Raw genomic sequence first — 20,025 nt, 5'->3', positions numbered from 1 at the left:
ATATATTTACATACCATATATATTTGTATTGTGAAAGTTTAAATTGTTTTCGATAAACTTGATCAAACAATGGTATAAAGTTTGACTTACGTCAAAACTAGTAGGCGGAGTAATAAAGACGGAGGAAGTACTAAAACAATTCTTCCTGTCACCGGTGGCGATACTCAAATTTGATCTGTATTCTTGAATGGCACGATAAATTCTTTGTGTTGCCATCTACGCCTCTTGTAAAATTGATTCACTCATGAGAAGATTCGCGCAGTCCCGGCGTGTGAATTGCGTGAGCTCATGAGACGATGTGCTGTAGCACTCGCGGCACCGGCGGCGCGTGGACATGGACGACACCCTCCAGCGCCTGCACGACCTGGGCCATGGTCGGCCGCAACACCTCCTCGTCCTGGATGCACCAGCACGCCACCCTGCACGCCCGCTCCAGTTCCTCCGGCCTCACCTGGCCGTGCAGCCGCGGGTCAGCCACGACGCCCACCTCCCCTTCAACAATCTTTCCTGCGGCCCACACCGGGAAGAAGGTCCACGAATCACTACTCCTACTCCCTGCCGCCTCCGTCATGTTGTACCCCTCGGAGCTTCGTCGTCCTGAGATGAGCTCAAATAGCACCATCCCGAAGCTGTACACGTCTGCCTTGGTGCTGATGGGCTGCCCGGAGATCCACTCCGGCGCCAGGTACCCGATGGTGCCCCGCATCGTCGTCAGCGCGCGGCTGAAGTCCCTCCCCACCAGCTTTGCCATCCTGAAATCGGCGATTTTTGGGGACATGTCCTCATCCAGCAGGATGTTCTCTGGCTTGATGTCACAGTGTATGATGCAATCGCGGCAGCCAAGGTGCAGGTAGGCTAGCCCTCTCGCCACACCGATCATTATGTAGTACCGGTCGCGCCAGCTTAGGCACGGACCGTCGTGAAAGAGGAGGCCGTCGAGGGAGCCTCTGGGCATGTACTCGTAGACGAGCATCTTCTCGTCGCCCGATGAGCAAAACCCGAGGAGCCGGACGAGGTTGACATGATGGATAAGCCCCAGGGTGCTCACCTCCGTCCGGAACTGCTTGTCGCCCTGCCGCCCGAGACTTTCCAGCTTCTTGACTGCCATCTGAACATGGGTCGAGTTGTCTCCCTTATGCTGCTTCAAGACGCCGCGGTACACCGACCCGAAGCCTCCGCCGCCGAGCCGGTCGGAAAAGTTCTTCGTGGCAGCACGCAGGTCGCCATAGCTGTACACGACCAAGGAGGATCCATTCACGTTTGCCATTTTAGTCAATCTCCTCCTCCGGGCAAGAACAATCCTCCAGGCTACTATGGCCGACGCACCCACTGCTGCAACACCGGCCAATACGATGCCAAGAACAAGCCATAACTTTCTCCCCATCTTCTTCCTGTCTACGCTGCTACGGAGGTCTTGCAATCCTCTTTCTGAAAGCCGAACATAAAGGTCTGCCCCGGGGCTGTCGGAGTCCACATAGAGTCGCTGAAGGTTGCGGAGCTCTCCGTGCCAGACGGTGCACTCCCCGGCAGAGAAGGCGTAGGCCTGGCAAGAGCAGCTCTTTAGACAAGTCGATTCACACTCTAGTTTGCTCTTGGCAGCGCCCACGGCAGGGGAGTCATCGGGGAGCTTCACGTCTGGCAGTGCCAGGAACCCATCCGTTGTCGATCCGTTCCAATCGTTGAGCGTCCAATTCCGCTCCAATCGTTGAGCGTCCAATTCCGCTCCGACACTGGAGCGAACCCGGGCAGACACCCGCAAGGTAGCTTGCCGCTCTGATCGCAAAGGCCGAACGTGCCACAAAGCGCGTACACGTCGCACGACACCATGGGCGCGGTCCACAAGACTTGCCAGCTCTGGCTCGTGGGCATCCAGACGTACATCTTCAACTGGCCGGTGAGATCGAGCACGTGGCGCGCCATGGTTGCGTTGTCGTAGAGCACGTTGATCAAGCGCCGATACGCCGGTGTCTCGACGTAAGTCGTTTTGTAGATGAAGTTTTTCGGCGCTTCTGGCAGCCTCGCGAAGAAGCTCCCCGTCCAGACGCCGCTCCGCCAGTACACGTAGGAGCGGTTCCACATGAAGAAGATTTCGCTGGTGCCGTTGGGGTCCAGGGTGTCGCTGAACATCCCCGGCGCGGGGTCTTGGGCATTCCGCCACGACGTCAGCGCCTGGTACTCGCCGGTGAGCTTGTTTTCCCCGACCCACGCCTCCGGCACGTGCGTGTCCGTCGGGTGGTCGAAGCTCTGCCACAGCACGTTGGAGGAGTTGCCGCCGTCGACAAGGACCAGGTTGCCGTTGTCGTGGATCTCCGCCGTGTTGTTTGAGCCTGGCAATAAGGAAGAAGACATGTTTGAAGACCACACGACCATGGGCGTGGCGGAGGCACCGGTGGGACCGACGAGCTCGAGGTTGCCGTCGTCGGTGGACACACGGAGCTCGGCGGAGGCGAGGCCAGACAGAGGACTCGCGCGGTTGCCGACCCAGATGACGGTCTGGCCAGGGATGTTCTTGTACCAGATCCCGAGGTAGAACCTGTCGCCGGAGCTGCCAGCAGGGGTGAAAAGGCCGAGCTCGAACTTGCCCTGTGCGGAGACCAGCGTGTCGTTGCCCCGCAGCGGACGGCGCACCGAGACTGTCGCCGCTGCACCCACTGCAGTTGTGAAGCGAAAGGCAAGGGCTACGAAAGCGGCCATGACGATCAGCGACGACATGGTAGAGCCGTTACGTTTGCCGGCGAATTCTCAATGGAATTTGCAGGCAGGTAGGAGGAAGTATGATCTCTCTCGGCGACCCCGGCATACTGATAACCTATATGACTTCTACTTTTCCTGTATTCTAGAGTTACAGACTAGTAGTTTGATTGCATGGCTGGTGTGGCCTTGAACTGGTCTGCGGCTTGAGCGGCCACGGTGTGCTCCACGTACTACATCTACTGATTTGTGGAAAAAATTCGGTGGAGATGGGAAACGCCACTGATTTAGTTGAAAATAATTCGGTGGAGACAGTACGTAACGCAAGCATCCCTCCCTCCGTCCACGCCACATCCTGCTCCGTCGGCTCCGGCAGCTGGAAGACGTTTCGTTCTCACTGGCCAAACAAATATGTGTCTGAGGCATTTGCTATGACACAAGCTGTTTCTATGGCGGCGGACATGGGCGTGACTCGGGTGATCTTCGAGACTGATTCTCAGCTACTACGGGAAGCCCTGGATGTGCACAAGGCGGACTCGTCGGCATACTCAGCAGTTATTGAGGACACTAAGTATCAAATGAAGATGTGGTTTTCAAAATTGGGAGTACCTAGAACTCATCTAGATGAGATATAATATGGTCTCATTCACTTTGAAAACAAGAACAAATACAACCCACGTCAGCACACACGCATCTTATAGCATCATATCCAATGGCTATAAAAGATGAATGAGACCAAACTATATCTCATCTAGATGAGTTCTAGCAAAATTGTTCAAAATTTGTAATCTCTGTCTGTAGGCGCAATGCCAACTCTGTCGCTCACGAGCTGGCTACTTTGGGTCGCTCCTGTGAACCAAATAGACTTGTAGAATGGGAGTCGGATGTACCAGCCCATGTGACTGATTGTGTTCTGGGTGATTTACCACAGCACCGTTAAGTTATAAAGCATTTGCTTTGCCCTAAAAAAACAAATATGTGTCTGATTTATCAGTTTTACAAATTTCATTATACTAGAACTTATTATGTGTTTTGGTGTGATGCTTGCTACTAAGTTGTAACTAGTATAGTGTGTTCATCATGGACATGGAGTACGTGAGTTCGGATATGGACATGGAGTATGTGAGTTCTGATGACCAATAAATTCGGGAGAAATAGTATTGAAGTCAAAAAAAAAATGAATTTCGTTTTGCAAGAAACATTGATGTTTTTTCCACATGAAAATCACAATCGTGGATGTGAAATCAAATGCTCCAAAAATAGTGTTTTTTGGAGCATCGGTTTTTTTTGCCCACACCAGCATAAATATGATTTCATTGCAAAATTTTGCACGTGTGTGGAAAAAACATCACTGTTTCTTGCAAAAAAAATCATTTTTTTTAAAAAAATGCTTTTTTTCTTCTTCAGAATTTGTTGTTCACCCAAGCTTTGGTGAGCTCGAGCTCACAGTAACACTTTCGATTCATTGTGTACTACTCCCTCCGTCCTGAATTACTTAGTGCTAGATATATCCATTTGAGCCACAAGTAATTCGGGACGAATGGAGTATATACTAAGAAGGGTTTGGTCAGCCCTTTGAATATCTAGCATTTATACATAATCTTAGCGAAAAGTTGTTGCCCAGGTCAAGCTCCATGGAACCCCTAATCCAGCCACCCGTTTTCTGCATCGTGATTTGCATAGACACTTTTCGCTTCATTGTTTACCCCAAGTAAAATAACATATGAACTTCAAACTATGCAGAACAACAAAACATTCTAACTATAATGTTGGAAAAAGCTTTCAGATTTTTTCATGCATCATAAATACTAATTGTTCATAGAGGTGAAGAAAATGGCACCTCTCCTACGCCAATAGGGTTTTTTTTGTGAAAAGGTTATATTTCGAGGGTGTTTCTAGAAAAAAACAAGCCACACACGCCCTTCTCCTGGCCCAGTGGCTGACAGCAGGCCCCATGCGCCTAGTCAGCGCGGGTTCCGTATGCAAAAATGAGATAAGCACTGTATTTGCACGTCAAAGAGAAGTTTTTGCACCATTTTGATGTATGCCACAACTTCTAGCATCAAAGTGACTCGTTTGCGCCCGCCAAGTACTAGCACCACTGGTGTAATTGACTCCTGCATGGTGGCAGCAGGACTAGAATTAGTGTGCAACAGCCTGAGAGCATGTCTCTGGGTTGTCCACGTAGGAGAGAACATCATGGGGAGGCACATAGTAGACCAGCACAGGAGAGGATCGAGACGACGAGCGGGTGGCGAGCTTGCTCCGTGCATAATGGCAGGTGCAACCATCGGATGGGATGGCAGACCTGCATGGTCAATCTCGCGGTTGTGGAAGGTCACTGGCAGAGAGAGCCGATGAGGCAAGGGGAAAGATCAAACGTGGAGTTGTGTTGGGGGCAGGCGAGATGGGGATGAGGGTCGGGTTGGTCGGCACGGCTGAGATTAATACGACATTTAAAATTGAACACGAATATCTTGGGACCATCAGGTAGGGAGGAGGAGTCCTCTTACTGGCGGCAAAAGCCCCTCCTAGGCCGGCCAACAAAACACGATGTTCGCTCGATGCCTCGATCATCGTAGCTTCGTTCGATCGCAATGAAGCTTGGTTCACTCGATCAACCATTAGCCGGTCAAACATTAACAATTTGACCGTTGAGTTTTAGAAACATAGATATCATTTTTTTGTAAATTTGAAGACATTGCATGAATATGATGGAAGACACAAATTTGAAATAAAAGTTCACTCATTCAAAAAAATCACAAAATTTGAAAAAGTTCATGAATGTGAAAAAGTTCACGGGTTTGAAAAATATCCACGGATTTGAGAAAAGTTTGCGAGTTTAAAAAAAGTTTGCGGATTTTTAAAAGGTCACATATTTTGAAAAAAAAAATCATGAAATTCCAAAAAAAGGATGGGTGTTATGGAGGCAAGTCGCCAAAAAAAATCCTTAACTGACACCGTCGAAAACCTAAATTATTAATTGTCCCATAATATATATTTGTTTATAATAGGTGGCTTCTATTTTCTGTCAGATAGGATAGGATTCTGCACGCTGGGCCCTACAGGTGTCCATATTTTGGTTGACCTAAGCGTATATACTATGTTATTCGGTCGTAATATTTTGATACCAATAATGCCACATCGACGGGCTTGTTACAACAAGTTTAAAGGACTCTTCCTATAGTTCTGTCCATCACCCTTGAATTTCAGCTGGTGAGGGCCCTTCATGCCAACTTGCCAAGTCAAACCCATCCCGTAGAATGTCCGTAATGATCCATCGATGTAGCCTTACTCTTGATACCTTCTTTCGCTCTTCCGTCAGAAATCCATAGTTCCACACAAGAACCTGTTATGCGGCAAAGTGGCAGTTGACTATAGTGATTGGTTGCGGGTGTAGGTAGGGTTAAATGGGACAGTTATAGTTGCACCCTCATACTAGTATACATGTACCCTCTATCCACACCGTCCATTTTTCATCAAAGTTTGTGGAAGGAAATTTTTCTTTTTTGTTTCTCTCAAATAAAGGCACATCACACCTGAAACTAAACTACACATAAAATCAACGGCTTCTCACTCATCTAAGCTGAGGTAGTAGGCCTTAGCGGATTTGCGGAACGCGTTGGCGAGTGTGTTCTCCTCCTTGGCGGCGAGGAGACGTTCGGCAGTGCCTTCTTCTATGGCCAACACCACACGCTCCACGACGGTGAGCACCGCAGTGGCTTCCCATCACCGCTTGATGTGCAGGAACAGGTTGTCGTGGCCGCCCCGCCCGCTGCTGCAAAAGAGACGGCCACGGCCGCCTGCCAGCTTGGACCGCCACTGCATTGCGACCGCGGGCTGGCAGGAACTGCCGGCCTCCGCGTCATGCTAAGCGAGCTTGCGCGGCGGTGACCCACCATACCCGCGAGCAGCACCGACCATGGAGGAGGAGAAAAAACGGCGGAACGACGGCTGGATTTGTCGTCAAAGGCTGGGATGGCTAGTGGCGAAGTGGGTGATTTTTGCGGCAGGGGGATAGGGTTTGGTAACCCTAAATCCTGGCCAGGCCCGTATATATAGCTCTGGAAGGATGGTTATGTGGGCCGCCTGGAAAAAATTTATGGGCCAGGCTAAGTTTACCGGATCTATTCGGGCCGAAAAATAGAAAGATCCCGTAACAGATGAACTTTTTACGGGGTTTGTTATAGATGCTCCAAGAATAGCAGGAATCTTAACACAAATTGAATGGTCTAGATAGAGTATACAAAAATCGAGGTCAAATCCCACGGTCATTGCAAATACATAGGCCCTTCCCGTCTGCCAAGGTGTCTAGAAGGCGCTTTTGGTTCCCCACAGTCCCTCCTAGCGAACAAGCGTTGCATCCCCGGAACCCTAAACCCCAACCCCCCGAAGCAAGACGAGATACATGGGGCGGCGGTACTCAGCGAAGGGAAAGAAGAAGAGGAAGCTCGAAGACGGCGCGACGTCCCGTGACGACGACGCAGCGGAGTTACCACCACCGGAGGACGACGAAGGGAAGGTAGAGGAGGATGTGACGGAGGAGGACGAGACCGTGGAGGTCGTAGCGGAGGGGATTCCCGTCCTGCCCCGGCCGGTAGATGGGAGGAAGCGGCCCAGGGCGATCTTCGTGCTCGAGAGGGCCTGCCTGGAGGTCGGCAAAGTCGGCAAGGTATCCTGATTCCTCTGTTATTTCTGTTGGTTTCACAGCTCTGGCCCACGCGAATCCATCCTGACGGATGTACTTTTGCTTCCCCAATTAGAATTCTGATGTTAACTGTGATTTCTACTGTCTTGGAAGAAGTCATCTTAGGGCATCTCCAGCCGTTGGCCCCCCAGGAGGGGCAAAAAATCGCCCCCTGAGGGCGCATCGGCGCTAAACCGCGCACTGGGGGCATGTTGCCCCCAGTCGCGGCGCCCACGGTAGTCAAAGAAGTCCAAAACGACTCAATTTTAACACAAACAGCGGCGAGTTCAAACTCAAACTTAAACATATTTCGTCCAAACTTAAACATATTTTACAAAAAAGAAAGAAACTACCGCGGGCTACCCCCGCCGTCTCCCTCGCCGCCCGCCTCGTCGCACGCCCACGCGGTTCTACATGACGAGGAGGCTGTAGAACCGCGTGTAGTCACCGCCGTCGCCGCCGTCGTCGTCGTCGTCGTCGTCGCCGCCGCCCCCACCTACGCCTCCGCCGTCCCTGCTGCATCCCTCCCCTGGTTGGCGCGGCGGGTTGGACGGTCCGGGGGCGGCGGCGTCGTCGTCGCTGTCGAGGACCACGACGCCGTGCTCGTCCTCGCGCCCACGCTTGCGGGCGGCGATCTCCTCCAGGGCCCGGCGCTGCCGGACCGTCTCGTCGCGGAGGTAGTCCTCCCGCGCCCACCGCATGGCGTCCTCATCGGAGAAGCCGCGCCGGGCTATCTCCTCGTACTCCGCGGGGAGGCCCGGCTCCGGCTTGGGCTCGACGAGGACGAAGTGGCCGGTGGGTGGCGGGGCGTTGGCGCCGATGTGGACGCCAGAACTGCGGGTCTCCATGCGCCTCGGGGTCCAGGAGCTTCCCCGGCGGCGTGAGAAGGAAGGGGGATCGGGGTACTCGAGGCGCGGCGTGTTGCCGCCCTCGATGTACTCGAGGACAGCCTCCAACGTGCGCCCGGGCACGCCCCACCACCGACGCCGGCCGGCGGTGTTGAGCCTGCCGGAGGGCACGACGCCGTTGGTGGCCTCGAGCTGCTGGGCGTGACGGCGGCGGAAGTACGGTTCCCAGAGCGGGTTGTCGGGGACGTACCTTGGCCCCTCCCTCGCCACACGCGGCAGGTTCGAGCGGATGCGTGCGATCTCCGCACGCCGCGCCGCACCGGTGGGTACCGGGGGCACCGGCACGCCGCCCGCGCTGATCCTCCACGCCCCGGCACCCGCATGTCCTGCGGGACCGGGTACTCGGCCTCGTAAAGGAGGCGAGCCTCGTCTTCATGAAGATGGTGGCGGCCGAAGCCGTTCGCCGCCGCGCCGTCGCCTGGGAAACGCGCGGCCATGGGTGTGAACTGGAGACGGCGAAAGAGAGGAGAGGAGAGGGAGGAACGACGACGACGGGAGAGTGTGCGAGCCGACGAGTGCGTCGGGGCGCGGCATATATAGGCCGAGGTGCCGCCCACGCGCGTGCCACCGTGTGTACGCGTGGTGGGCGAGGGAGGGCGAGGGACGCGCGTCGTCCGGTCTTCACTGCGCCGCCCGTGAGGCATCAATGGCGCAGGCTGACCGGCGCGGCAGCGCGCGGCAGCTTTGGCATTGATTCACCACGGGAAACGAGGCGATGCGGACGACGAAGAGCCGAGAAGAGAGCCGTGTCGCTGACGCGGCGGGTCCGCGGCTTTTTCGCGCCAAAACAGTTCGCCCGGCGCCCCCGGGCGCCTCCCAGCGCGCCGGGTTCGGGCTGGGTCCGTCGGCGCTGTTTTCGGCCCAAACCAGCGAAAATCGGGCTCCTGGGGGCGCGACTGAGCCGTTTTTTCGGCGCCGGCGCGGAAAAAACGCCTGGGGAGGCCTTCGGGGCGCGGCTGGAGATGCCCTTAGGAGTTCCACTAGAGTTGGAATCTTGAGTATCAGCAATAATCCTATTTTTTTAGTGTATCAATTTTACCGGAAAAAGTAAAGCAACAATACACAATCTGATTCCGTAGTTTTCAAAATTCGGGTGCTCCAAGGATAATTAAATTGACTGTATTTATTGTCCCGCAAAAAAAAGATTGTTTCATTCTTTAATCTTTGGTGCCTATCGTGTGTATGGGTAGGCTGGTCCTGAAACTCCTGATTAGTTGTTTATGTGGATGTAAAATTAGTGGCTGCTAGGATGTAAAGTGCAAGTGCTTTCTATACCAATTTGATAATTTATATAGTGGTCAGTTTTTCCTACCAACACTCTGATGATTAAATTGATCAATATGTTTTTCACCAAACAAATGTTCCTTCTAATTTTGTGTAGACTATGCAAATCTTGAACTCGGACGATCATGCGAATTATTTGAGGAAGCACAATCGGAATCCTGCTGATTATAGGCCTGATATCATTTACCAGGTATTGTAAATTCGTGTTTTTTTAATTTCTTTGGACTACTAAGGGCATATGGTTAGAAAGCTTTTCTGTTTATCTTCCATTTAGTAATCTGTGTTGTATACTCTTATTGTAAGGAAATCAGACTCAGAATTTTCTGTAGTGTACTGTCTCTCTCTCTTCTCTCTCCCCATAGATGATGCATATATGCGTTAGCAATTTTCTTCTCCTTTTGTGGTTGACCACTGTTTGGGCCTGCAAATTGAGGATCTCTATGAGAACCTGAGTTGGTTGTTAGGTTGCCTTGAAAAGTGCTCTTTATGTGATTGCAAAGTACTCCCTCGATCTGAAAACTAATATAAGACCTTTTAGATCACTACTTTAGTGATCTAAAAGCTCTTATATTAGTTTACAGAGGGAGTGCATTTGCATACTATGACAAAAGAAAAGTTCCATGGAGCCAGCCAATCATTTACCTCTTTCCTTCCTGATTTGTTTCTAAAAGTTAACTTCTTGAATTTTCTTCCAAATTGTTGTGCAGGCTCTATTGGCAATATTTGATAGCCCTCTAACTAAGGCTGGGAGGTTACAAGCTGTTTATGTAAGGACTGAAAAGGGGGTGTTATTTGAGGTCAAGCCGAATGTTCGCTTGCCACGCACGCCCAAAGGTTTTTGTGGGTTGATGTGTAAGTTACGAATAGCAGAAGAGTAAACACTGTGCATCTTTGTGTTTCTATCCTGAAATTGTGCTGAAGTGCAAGTAATTTATATGACATTGCAGCACAGTTATTGCAAAAGTTGAGCATTACTGCTCTTGGGAGGCGTGAGAAGCTGCTTAATCTTATTAAAAATCCTGTTACCCAGTATCTACCTGTTGGCTCACGGAAGATAGGTGAGAATTTCTACTGTATGATATTAGTAAAAGTAAAATATTTACCAGTTGGCTCACGGAAGCTGATTGATGTCTATTTGCTGCCTAGGCCTTTCATATAGCGCCGATAAGTCAGTTGAACTGAATGACTATGTTGCTGAATGCAGTGATGATGAAGCCCTTGTGTTTGTGGTGATTAAAAACTGTGCTATTTTGTAGCTTTGTCCCATCCTCTGTTACCGTCTGGTGCCTAAATCCATCTCCTCTGTGCAATGTTCCAGGTTGGTGCCATGGCTCATGGAAAGATTGACAATGAATACACAGATGAGTACATACGGAGTAAGTTATCATATATGATCTTTTGGTGTGAAAAGTGTATTGTGTCCTGAGAACTACCTAATATTCCCTCCATACAACCGTATCTAGATAAATCTAAGACAAGAATTTTGGGACGGAGGGAGTACATTTTAGGGTTTTTTCTGTATTTCCTCTTCTCATTGAGAGGTGTTCGGTGCACCTCCCTTCAAAACATTGAAAAGGGTATCATTATCCATCCGCATAAGTCAGAAAGTTAATCTCCTAAATCTCGATTAAAAAGTAATTAACCAGGCTTAATTCCGGTGAAAATTTATGGTCTAATTGAGTACGTAGAGCCCAAACAGAACCCCAATTAGTTCGCTGTTCCAAAAAGAACAGCTCTGCTGGTCGTGCGCTCTGCCCCTCTGCGGCTTGCACGCGAGCCTCCATAGGAAGGATCTTCGTCTCCTGCCGTAGGTGAGGCCGCATCTTGAGTGATGGGGGGCTGCCAGGGTACATGACCGCGTGGAGTGGCATTCAGGAGATGCCCTCGCCCCAATCACACCAACAAATTCCAGTGGCAGCAGCAGCAGAAATTAGGGATTAGAAACAGAAACCGTAAACAAGAAGAGACGGCAACCGAACAAATCGAGGTCCTGGGTGGGTCCTCACGAGGGAAATCTAAGCTTATAACTTGGAAATTCCATCCCTCTCCTGGATGCTTTTAAGTAGTTCACAAGTATAAGCTTAGATTTTGCAGTTTCTTTGGATGGACAAGTAGGTAATTATATTATGTCTCAAGGTGTACTACACTTTCTCATTTTCTTGAGTATTGTCTTCAAATTATATTTATTGTATTTATGATGCATATATTTTCTGTTCATAGTTTTCTTTGAACCGTAGTGACATCTGACCTCGTTGCAGTTTCCAGCCACCCACTCAGTGCTGCCAGCTGTTTAGCTAGAATATGCACCGCTCTGGAGCAGAAGTGGAACATCCAGTGAGGAAATTTTGGAAACAAACCTTATATAACTTAATGAGCTAAGTGGAACATCCATTGAAGGAATATATGCACCGCTATGGTTAACTGATAGTGTAGGTGAGTTATCCTTGCCTGCCGCAGATTCTTTTGGTGGAGAGACTTGAAGCTCTGTCTGTAAAACTATTAACATGGAATGTTTGAAGCGCTTATGTATCTATACATGATGATCGTGTTGCTTATGATTATTTGCATTGAGTTGAGCAGGTTGGAGTGAAAAGGTTCTGTTATTTGTTTGAAGCACCCTAACAAGGACATGATATACATTGTAAAATCTTGTGAAGCTGTTCTGTTACATCGCAAAATCTTTGTTTCTCAGTTACAGTTTCTTGTCATGCTGGCAGCCACCCAGGATGGGCGGTGGTAGGAGGATGTACCCTTCGACCTTCGTATATGTTACTAAGGCCCATTTGCTTGCTTGTTGGGGCTGTGCAAATTAATTCGATTGTAGCTCACTTTCTAAAATTGGAAGTGTCAGTAGTTTTAGAGTAATGTAAACTTCAGAATATTATTGCATCTTCTTAATACAAGGATGTCATTACAAATCTGGAATCACTCTGGCAATATACACATTATTATAGCAGGCAAACATCAGAATAAAAATTGATTTGATTCCAAAGTACTATTAGGAGTAATGAGAACTTTAGCATTATATGGTTCTTCTTAATCTTAACATAAGGAAGGTGTTATAAATCAGAAATCACTCCAGCTCAGAATTGAGTGCTCCATTCCGTCAGCATTCTTCAGATATGTGCTTCCCTTCTGAATTTCTGCTAGTTTAGTGTCTCAAAACCCAACAAAATGGGAAAGCTTCTACCTTGGCTGCACATGCATGCCTCTATATTTCGTAATTTCATCATCAGCATCAGTGATTTTGCTGCTACTAGAAATGTATTTTTGTACTTAATATTCTAAGTGAACATAGACGGCGGCACACAGTATGTTCAGTGTAGGTTCACGGGCATTTGGAATGCGCTGAGAGGCTTGACACGCCGGAGATCGACACCGCCGCTTGGGCCGGAATCCCTTTGGTCCACGAGTGGTGGACAAGGACGGTCCTTGCTCAATGGACACCTTTTAGTCTTGGGTGGTATGGAAAGAGAGATATGCGAAGGTGTTCCGGAAGAAATCCACAATGCCTACCAGGGTGCTAGAGGGCATCAACCACAGGAATTGGTATTTGACCGGGGCTAAACACTTGGGAAGTTGGGATCCTTGATGCCACGAGAGTAATCTTTTGTTTTCACATTTGTTGAGGAGTAATGACCCTCATTGACACCTTGTTTAAACTCCTTTATTAATGAGATGAGGCAAAGATTTTGCATCCGTTTAAGAAATAAAATAAAGGATGCCTCTCTTGCTCACAAAATGTATGCATGATTTGTAACATTTGAAGGAAATGCAGAAACTTTTGTGCAACTTTATTATGTTTCAATGCATTGTTCTTCCAATTGGAATTGCGTTTACGCCAGAAAAATAGTGCTTTTGTACGAAAAAAAGAACTGTTGTAAATGAATAATACCTTTATGGTGTCCATTGGGATTGTACGACGTTGGGCAAATGACCTAGGAGGACAAGGGAAAACAAGGCAGGCTGTATCTTTCTACTCAGCACTCCTATGCCACATTTCTAGATTCACACATATGTTTGTCCCAATGCCTCCCATTTCAAGCGAATGCTCAGTTCACTTCGCCAAAAAAGATGGCATCGAGCTAAGATCGGCAGGATAGGCAGCTGAGGTGTTTGTGCACTCTGAATTCATCAGGTTCAGATAGTGCAGGACACTACAGATAAGAACATGAAGGGTCGCAGTATCTGCAGCACAAATTCCACATGCTTTGTGTTTAAATACATGTAAATTTGTTATCCTTTTTCGTATAAAGGAACGTGAATGGTGGAGTGGTTTAGCAGGCTTGGTACCAACGAATCTGTCCTCGGTGGTTTTACTCGGATCTGGTCGTAGTTCGTCTACATTGGTGTATCTTCAGGTTGTATCCCTCAGATCTATGCTACTCTTTAACGGCGGCGGTTGCTATTCTGGTGCTTTGGTCCTATGGGGCCTTCTCGACTTTCTACTAAAATAAATTTTGCCCAGCTTCGGCGAGGGACGGCGATGACGGCGGCGCTCCTTCGGCTCGCTTCAGTGCTTGTAGTAGACGTTACATGGTCTATGAATTTGGATGTAGTTATATTTTTTTGACCGAAACGGCAGGAGCTCTGCCTTTTCATTATATTAGAGGGAAAGGTTGTACAAGACTGCCGGAGCAGCAGCCGGAAAGGATTACATCAAGGAAGAAAAAGGGGAAAAAATGCTGAAGCCAAAGGCATCCAGTCATGCCATTCTCAGCTACTACTCCCCTGCCTCCTTAAGGTGGCCTAACGCATCTCTTGCAAGTAGCAGCACAGTAGACGTAGAGCAGGACGAGGCCTTGAAAATTCCGTTGTTTCTCTCAATCCAAAGGTGCCAAGCAATATACACTGCCGTAGTGCAATCATCGGTAGCATTGCCTCTCTTCTTGAGGCTTCTCACTTTACTCCACCAGTCTAGGATGGAAGTCGCACCCAAGGCTGCCTGAACAGCCGCAAGGTAGGAGCCACTAAATCTGAGCCAAACCTCTTTCGCAAAAGGGCAATCAAGGATCAGGTGCTTGGCAGATTCTAAGGTTTGGTCACAAAATGAGCAAGCATCGTTGTGACCCCAATTACGGTGTTCGTTATACAATCAGCATGTTTTATTCACTCTTCTTATAGGTCTTATGGATGGACTTTTGAAACGACTACCCACTAGACGATAGCAGTCTATTTCAATGACTTGCGGTCAGCTGAGCCACCCACCTCTATTCAGTATTTGACATTGGTCTTAAGATCTTGTCAAAAAATACTTTTGGAATATAAGAGAGACCATTCGCCATAAAAAAACTACTCTTTCACGTCTTCCTTCTTGTCTCAGTGCAACCTTTTCACACCCTGCTTACAAACTTTTCCTTCTATGGATGAATAAACTAACCATGTATGGAGTCTCTGCTCTCGAGCTTAAATGCATCCTTATGAATAGTAAACTAAAAATAAAAGTATAAAAAGAAAACATTTCAAATTGTTTCTGCAACAAGTATTGTTCAACGTTTTACATATGTGCTGATTTCTGTGAAGAAAAAACATTCCTAATTCTCTGAGAAAATAAAATAAAATCAATGCTAAAAGAAACCTATTTTGAAAAGTACTTTGTAGAGCTGATTTTGATATTTTCACCCAAAGCTCCATGAAATGTGATTTCATCACGAAACTTTTGCACGCAGTTTACGAAAAGTGAGCAGTGTTTGTTGCTAAAAAATCAGATATTTTATTTATTTCACTGTTTATATTTTATTGTTGGGGCGAATTCAATTTCACTTTTTATGTGGGAGCATTTGAGCTCAAGATTAGAACGCCATTTTTGTCCATCGGTGATTCCAGATTTTCAGCTGCTTTGTACGTCACCATGGTGGAGTCTCATGCCACGGACTAATTCAACGCGACAGCAGCCATTCATCGAAACCTTGTCCTTTTTTGATAGAGGGGATGCACGAGCAGTACAATTTGACCGGAAAAATATGCCGCGATCATCACGCATATGTCGCTCGCGAGACGATTTTTCTCGCGGCAATGCTACTCGTACAATGCTACTCGCGACCCACCTCCGCCATTCACTTGCCTCTAAATTCGACTGCACCCCCTCTCATAATTCACCAGCAAACGGAAGCGCTCTACCATCACCATGTCACTGATCACAGCCACTTTCATGGCCCTTGCCTTGTGCTTCGCCCCTGGAGTGGGTGCAGCCGCGACGGTCTCGGCGCGGCGTCCGCTGCGGGGCTATGACACGCTCGTCTCCGCACAGGGCAAGTTCGAGCTCGGCCTCTTCAGCCCTGCTGGCAGCTCCGGCGACAGGTTCTACCTCGGGATCTGGTACAAGAACATCCCCGTTCAGACCGTCGGCTGGGTCGGCAACCGCGTGTCTCCCCTGTCCAGCGTCGCCACCGCCGAGCTCCGGGTGTCCGCTGACGACGGCAACCTCGAGCTGGTTGGTCTCACCGCCGCCTCGTCCTCGCCCGTCGTCGTGTGGTCTTCAAACCTGTCGTCTTCGTCTCTGTCATCGTCGCCGGGCTCGAACACCGCGGAGATCCGCGACGACGGCAACCTTGTCCTTGTCGACGGCGGCAATTCCTCCAACGTGCTGTGGCAGAGCTTCGACCACCCGACGGACACGCACATGTCGGGAGCGTGGCTGGGCGAGAACAAGCTCACCGGCGAGTACCAAGCGTTGACGTCGTGGCGGAACGCCCAGGACCCTGCGCCGGGGATGTTCACCGACACGGTGAACTCCAATGGCACCAGCGAGTTCGTCTTCATGTGGAACCGGTCCAGTACGTATTATCGGACCGGCGTTTGGACGGGGAGCTTCTTCAAGAACATACCGGAGACGGCGAGGGGGAACGTCCTGTTCAACCAGACGTACATCGAGACGCCGGCGTACCGGCGCCTCACCAATATCCTCTATAACAACGAGACCATCACGCGCTTGGTGCTTGATGTCACCGGACAGGCGAGGCAGTACGTCTGGGTCGAGAGCTGGCAACTGTTCTGGACAGCGCCCATCGTGCAGTGCGATGTGTACGCGCTCTGTGGTGCATTCGGCGTTTGCGACCAGAGGAGCGAGCAGCCTTGCCGGTGCCCGCCCGGGTTTGCTCCGGCGTCGGAGGCGGACTGGAAGCTCAGCGACTGGAGCGATGGCTGCCGTCGGAGCTCGCCGCTCACGTGCTCACGCAACGGGTCGACCACCGACGGGTTCCTAGAGCTGCCGGACGTGAAGCTCCCCGATGACTCGCTCGCCGTGGGCACGGCCCAGAGCAAAGCAGAGTGTGAGTCTGCTTGTCAGAAGAGCTGCTCTTGCCAGGCCTACGCTTTCTCCAACGGGGGTTGCGCTGTATGGCACGGAGACCTCCGCAACGTTCAGCAGCTCTACGCGGACTCCGGCGTCTCCGGGTCAGACCTGTATCTCCGGCTCTCGGCAACAGGATTGCGAGACCTCCACAGCGTAGACCGGAAGAAAGGGGAGAATCATTGGCTTGTTCTTGGCATGACAATGGTCGGTGTTCTGGCATTGGGAGCATCGTTAATACTGGCCTGGAGGATTCTTGGTGCCCGGAGGAGGCGACTGGCCAGCATGGCCAACGAGAACTCGTTGACGGTGTACAGCTACGGCGACCTCCGTGCCGCCACCAAGAACTTTTCGGAGCGACTCGGCGGCGGTGGCTTCGGCTCGGTGTACCGCGGTGTCCTCAAGCAGCAAGTCCAAGTTGCAGTGAAGAAGCTGGAAACTCTTGGGCGGCAGGGCGACAAGCAATTCCGGACTGAGGTGAGCACGCTGGGGCTCATCCAGCACGTGAATCTCGTCCGGCTCCTCGGCTTCTGCTCGTTGGGCGACGAGAAAATGCTCGTGTACGAATACATGCCCCGGGGCTCCCTCGACCGCTACCTCTTCGGCGGTGGCGCGAGCCTGAGCTGGCGGGAACGGTACAGCATCATGATCGGCGTGGCGAGAGGGCTAGCCTACCTGCACCATGGCTGTCGCGAGTGCATCGTACACTGCGACATCAAGCCGGAGAACATCCTGCTGGACGAGGACATGTCGCCGAGGATCGCCGACTTCGGGATGGCGAAGCTGGTAGGGAGGGACTTCAGCCGCGCGCTGACGACGATGCGGGGCACCATCGGGTACCTCGCGCCGGAGTGGATCTCCGGGCAGCCCATCAGCGCCATGGTGGACGTGTATAGCTTTGGGATGGTGCTCTTCGAGCTCATCTCTGGACGGCGCAACTCCGAGGGATACAGCGAGGTCGAGGCGACAGGGACCATGGAGCGTGGGTCGTCGACCTTCTTCCCAGTGTGGGCCGCGGGGAAGGTCGTGGAAGGGGAAGTGAGCGTCGTGGCTGACCGGCGGCTGTACGGCGACGTGAGGCTGGAGGAGTTGGAGCGGGCGTGCAGGGTGGCGTGTTGGTGCATCCAGGGCGAGGAGGTGCAGCGCCCGACCATGGCGCAGGTCGTGCGGGTGCTGGAGGGCGCCGTCCAGGTGCACGCGTCGCCGGTGCCGCGGGCGCTGCAGCACCTCGTCACGCTCACGTAATACACATGCCACGCGCGCGAATTTTCTTACTAACCAATCGATCTCAGAACATGACAAGTATAGGAATGAGTGTACACATCTCGAAGTGCCGACCAAAATTGCAGCTTCTCCGTGCATCGACTATTTTCCAAGTAGCTAGTCGCTTGTTTTCTCCTACTAGTAAGCTTGCACGTGCAACACATGTCTCGATCAAAGCAGCTTATTAAAATCACATGAGTATTGAATTCTTAATTCATATTCTAGAAATTTGGAGAAAAAGAATATCTATAGTGCCTGATGATCCCGCATGTCTAAAGGTCAAGTTAATGCAAACCATCAATTATCTTTTGATGATGTCATTTGAAGTTCAAGAATACCAAAATGATTGTATAGTAAAGATTTCAGGATATCTAATTTTCTTGCCTGAACTTGAAGGACTTATAATAGGTATAGGCATTGTCCAAGTGAACATGACTGCAAAATTTTAATAAATATAAAAAAATAGTTGTCCTGAAAAAACTAAACCCGTTCCCTCTTGGGTTTCGTGCTACATGTTATCATCACAAGTTGAATTGTTGGGCTTGACTACAACGCCACCGGTGGGAACGCGGCAAGCTAGAAGAGTTCCCCAGTAGTCATGACTATTTTGCTCCCATTCTGAGTTTGTCTCATCTCATGTAGTGCAACATATTCATGTACAAAAATGAAGAAATTTAATTTAACATTTTTGTATGACACAGGTGGCATGCAGCAAGCACAGTTTCTCTAAGCTAAGCTTAGTTCTGGAATGATTAAACATGAATTAAACTTTTCATATCAACATCCTAACTGTGGAGAAAATTCTAGTCTTCTAGAATGATAAACTGTGCAATAAGGTAAAAAGCCCTTAGTACAGCATGCGCTAGAATAATAATTGGTTAGCTAACCAGGAAAAAAAACAAGCGAAATTTAGGAAGACAAAAGCCACACAAAATAAATTTCTGGTGAGATGAATATACCCTTAGGAAAATAAATCACACCAATATCATGATGGACACACAAGTGGCAGGTTTAAAATGAAGCAAATGCATAATGTGATGCAACTATTAGTACATATTCCATTTGAAGCAACCTTATGTCAGTTAACTCGCAAAAAAGGGGGGACAAAACATACTGAAAATGCTAAATACTCGAACTTCCATGATAGCGATAGTGACTCACTTCCTGTGTAATGAAACTTCAGAGGTGTTCTTTAGAAAGTAAATGATTAGGTGCAAACCTGAAATACAGATACAAAATAGTCAAGTTATCTGTCATCATGGTTATCGAATCACGTAATGAAAAGCATGGAAGAAGGATAAGAAAAGTGCTTTCATTATGTATTGGAATATGAAATAGTTGTTCTGACTAAGCTTTTTAAGTGTAAGAAATGAACATCATATCTTGCAAACTCTATACACAACATGCCTGCCCTATTTGGCTGCTGAACTTAAGCTCCTCCGTCCATTTTAGAGCCCCATTCTTAAAATAAAACAGGATTATTATTCATGCATAAAAATCCGATCATTCTACAAAGGGGGAGTGGTAGTTAAAAATTAATTCAGGAGCTATTATCAATATAAAATAAGAAGAAAGAGAGAAATTTATTGTTAGCACTAATTCTGTACAATGTAAACTTGTCATAGTCTGGATCCTCCTTTATTTGGCCACTATTAGCAAAAAGTAGATCTATTTTGTTGCAATTATTAACAAACGTATTGTCAGACCACAAATTAAATCGTCTTGCTGTTTAACATGTATGGCCACAAGCCCTAGCAGCAAAATAAAAGAAAAAATAGTTGTTGCAGCTAATTGTCGAAACTGCATGTATACATAAAACAGGAAAAAAATAGCAAAAAAATGGCAAAAAGTGCACTGATGATGGGCATATCTTTCCCCAATTGACATGTGGAAATTGTTGT

The 20,025-nt window shown here is 49.1% G+C and overlaps 2 protein-coding genes and 1 pseudogene across 2 annotated transcripts; 2 read left to right on the top strand and 1 right to left on the bottom strand.

Moving 5' to 3' along the window:
- Positions 1-286: 286 nt before the first annotated feature.
- LOC119336518 lies at positions 287-2,712 on the bottom strand (annotated as a pseudogene).
- A 4,352-nt stretch (positions 2,713-7,064) lies between these two features.
- LOC119341921 (ribosomal RNA small subunit methyltransferase nep-1-like) lies at positions 7,065-12,238 on the top strand. Its single transcript, XM_037613770.1, has 7 exons — positions 7,065-7,363; positions 9,668-9,760; positions 10,278-10,422; positions 10,518-10,628; positions 10,717-10,799; positions 10,889-10,946; positions 11,829-12,238. Exons 1-7 carry the CDS (start codon positions 7,100-7,102, stop codon positions 11,906-11,908), a joined length of 834 nt encoding a protein of 277 aa, XP_037469667.1. The 5' UTR covers positions 7,065-7,099; the 3' UTR covers positions 11,909-12,238.
- A 3,459-nt stretch (positions 12,239-15,697) lies between these two features.
- Positions 15,698-18,385, top strand: LOC119340296 (G-type lectin S-receptor-like serine/threonine-protein kinase At2g19130). Its single transcript, XM_037612187.1, has one exon. It carries the CDS (start codon positions 15,698-15,700, stop codon positions 18,104-18,106), a length of 2,409 nt encoding a protein of 802 aa, XP_037468084.1. The 3' UTR covers positions 18,107-18,385.
- Positions 18,386-20,025: the final 1,640 nt, after the last annotated feature.

Source organism: Triticum dicoccoides, chromosome 7B, assembly GCF_002162155.2.
Source record: "Triticum dicoccoides isolate Atlit2015 ecotype Zavitan chromosome 7B, WEW_v2.0, whole genome shotgun sequence".
Taxonomy (NCBI): Eukaryota; Viridiplantae; Streptophyta; class Magnoliopsida; order Poales; family Poaceae; genus Triticum; species Triticum dicoccoides.
The sequence above is the reverse complement of the archived record's forward strand: the minus strand, read 5'-3'. Positions and strand labels throughout refer to the sequence as shown.

Bases quoted from the DNA above. Each gene is read 5' to 3' on its own strand.
- LOC119341921 (XM_037613770.1), top strand. From the start codon at position 7,100: ATGGGGCGGCGGTACTCAGCGAAGGGAAAGAAGAAGAGGAAGCTCGAA. The intron at 9,761-10,277 runs GTATTGTAAATT...ATTGTTGTGCAG, and splicing joins GGCCTGATATCATTTACCAG to GCTCTATTGGCAATATTTGA. The intron at 10,800-10,888 runs GTGATTAAAAAC...GCAATGTTCCAG, and splicing joins ATGAAGCCCTTGTGTTTGTG to GTTGGTGCCATGGCTCATGG.
- LOC119340296 (XM_037612187.1), top strand. From the start codon at position 15,698: ATGTCACTGATCACAGCCACTTTCATGGCCCTTGCCTTGTGCTTCGCC.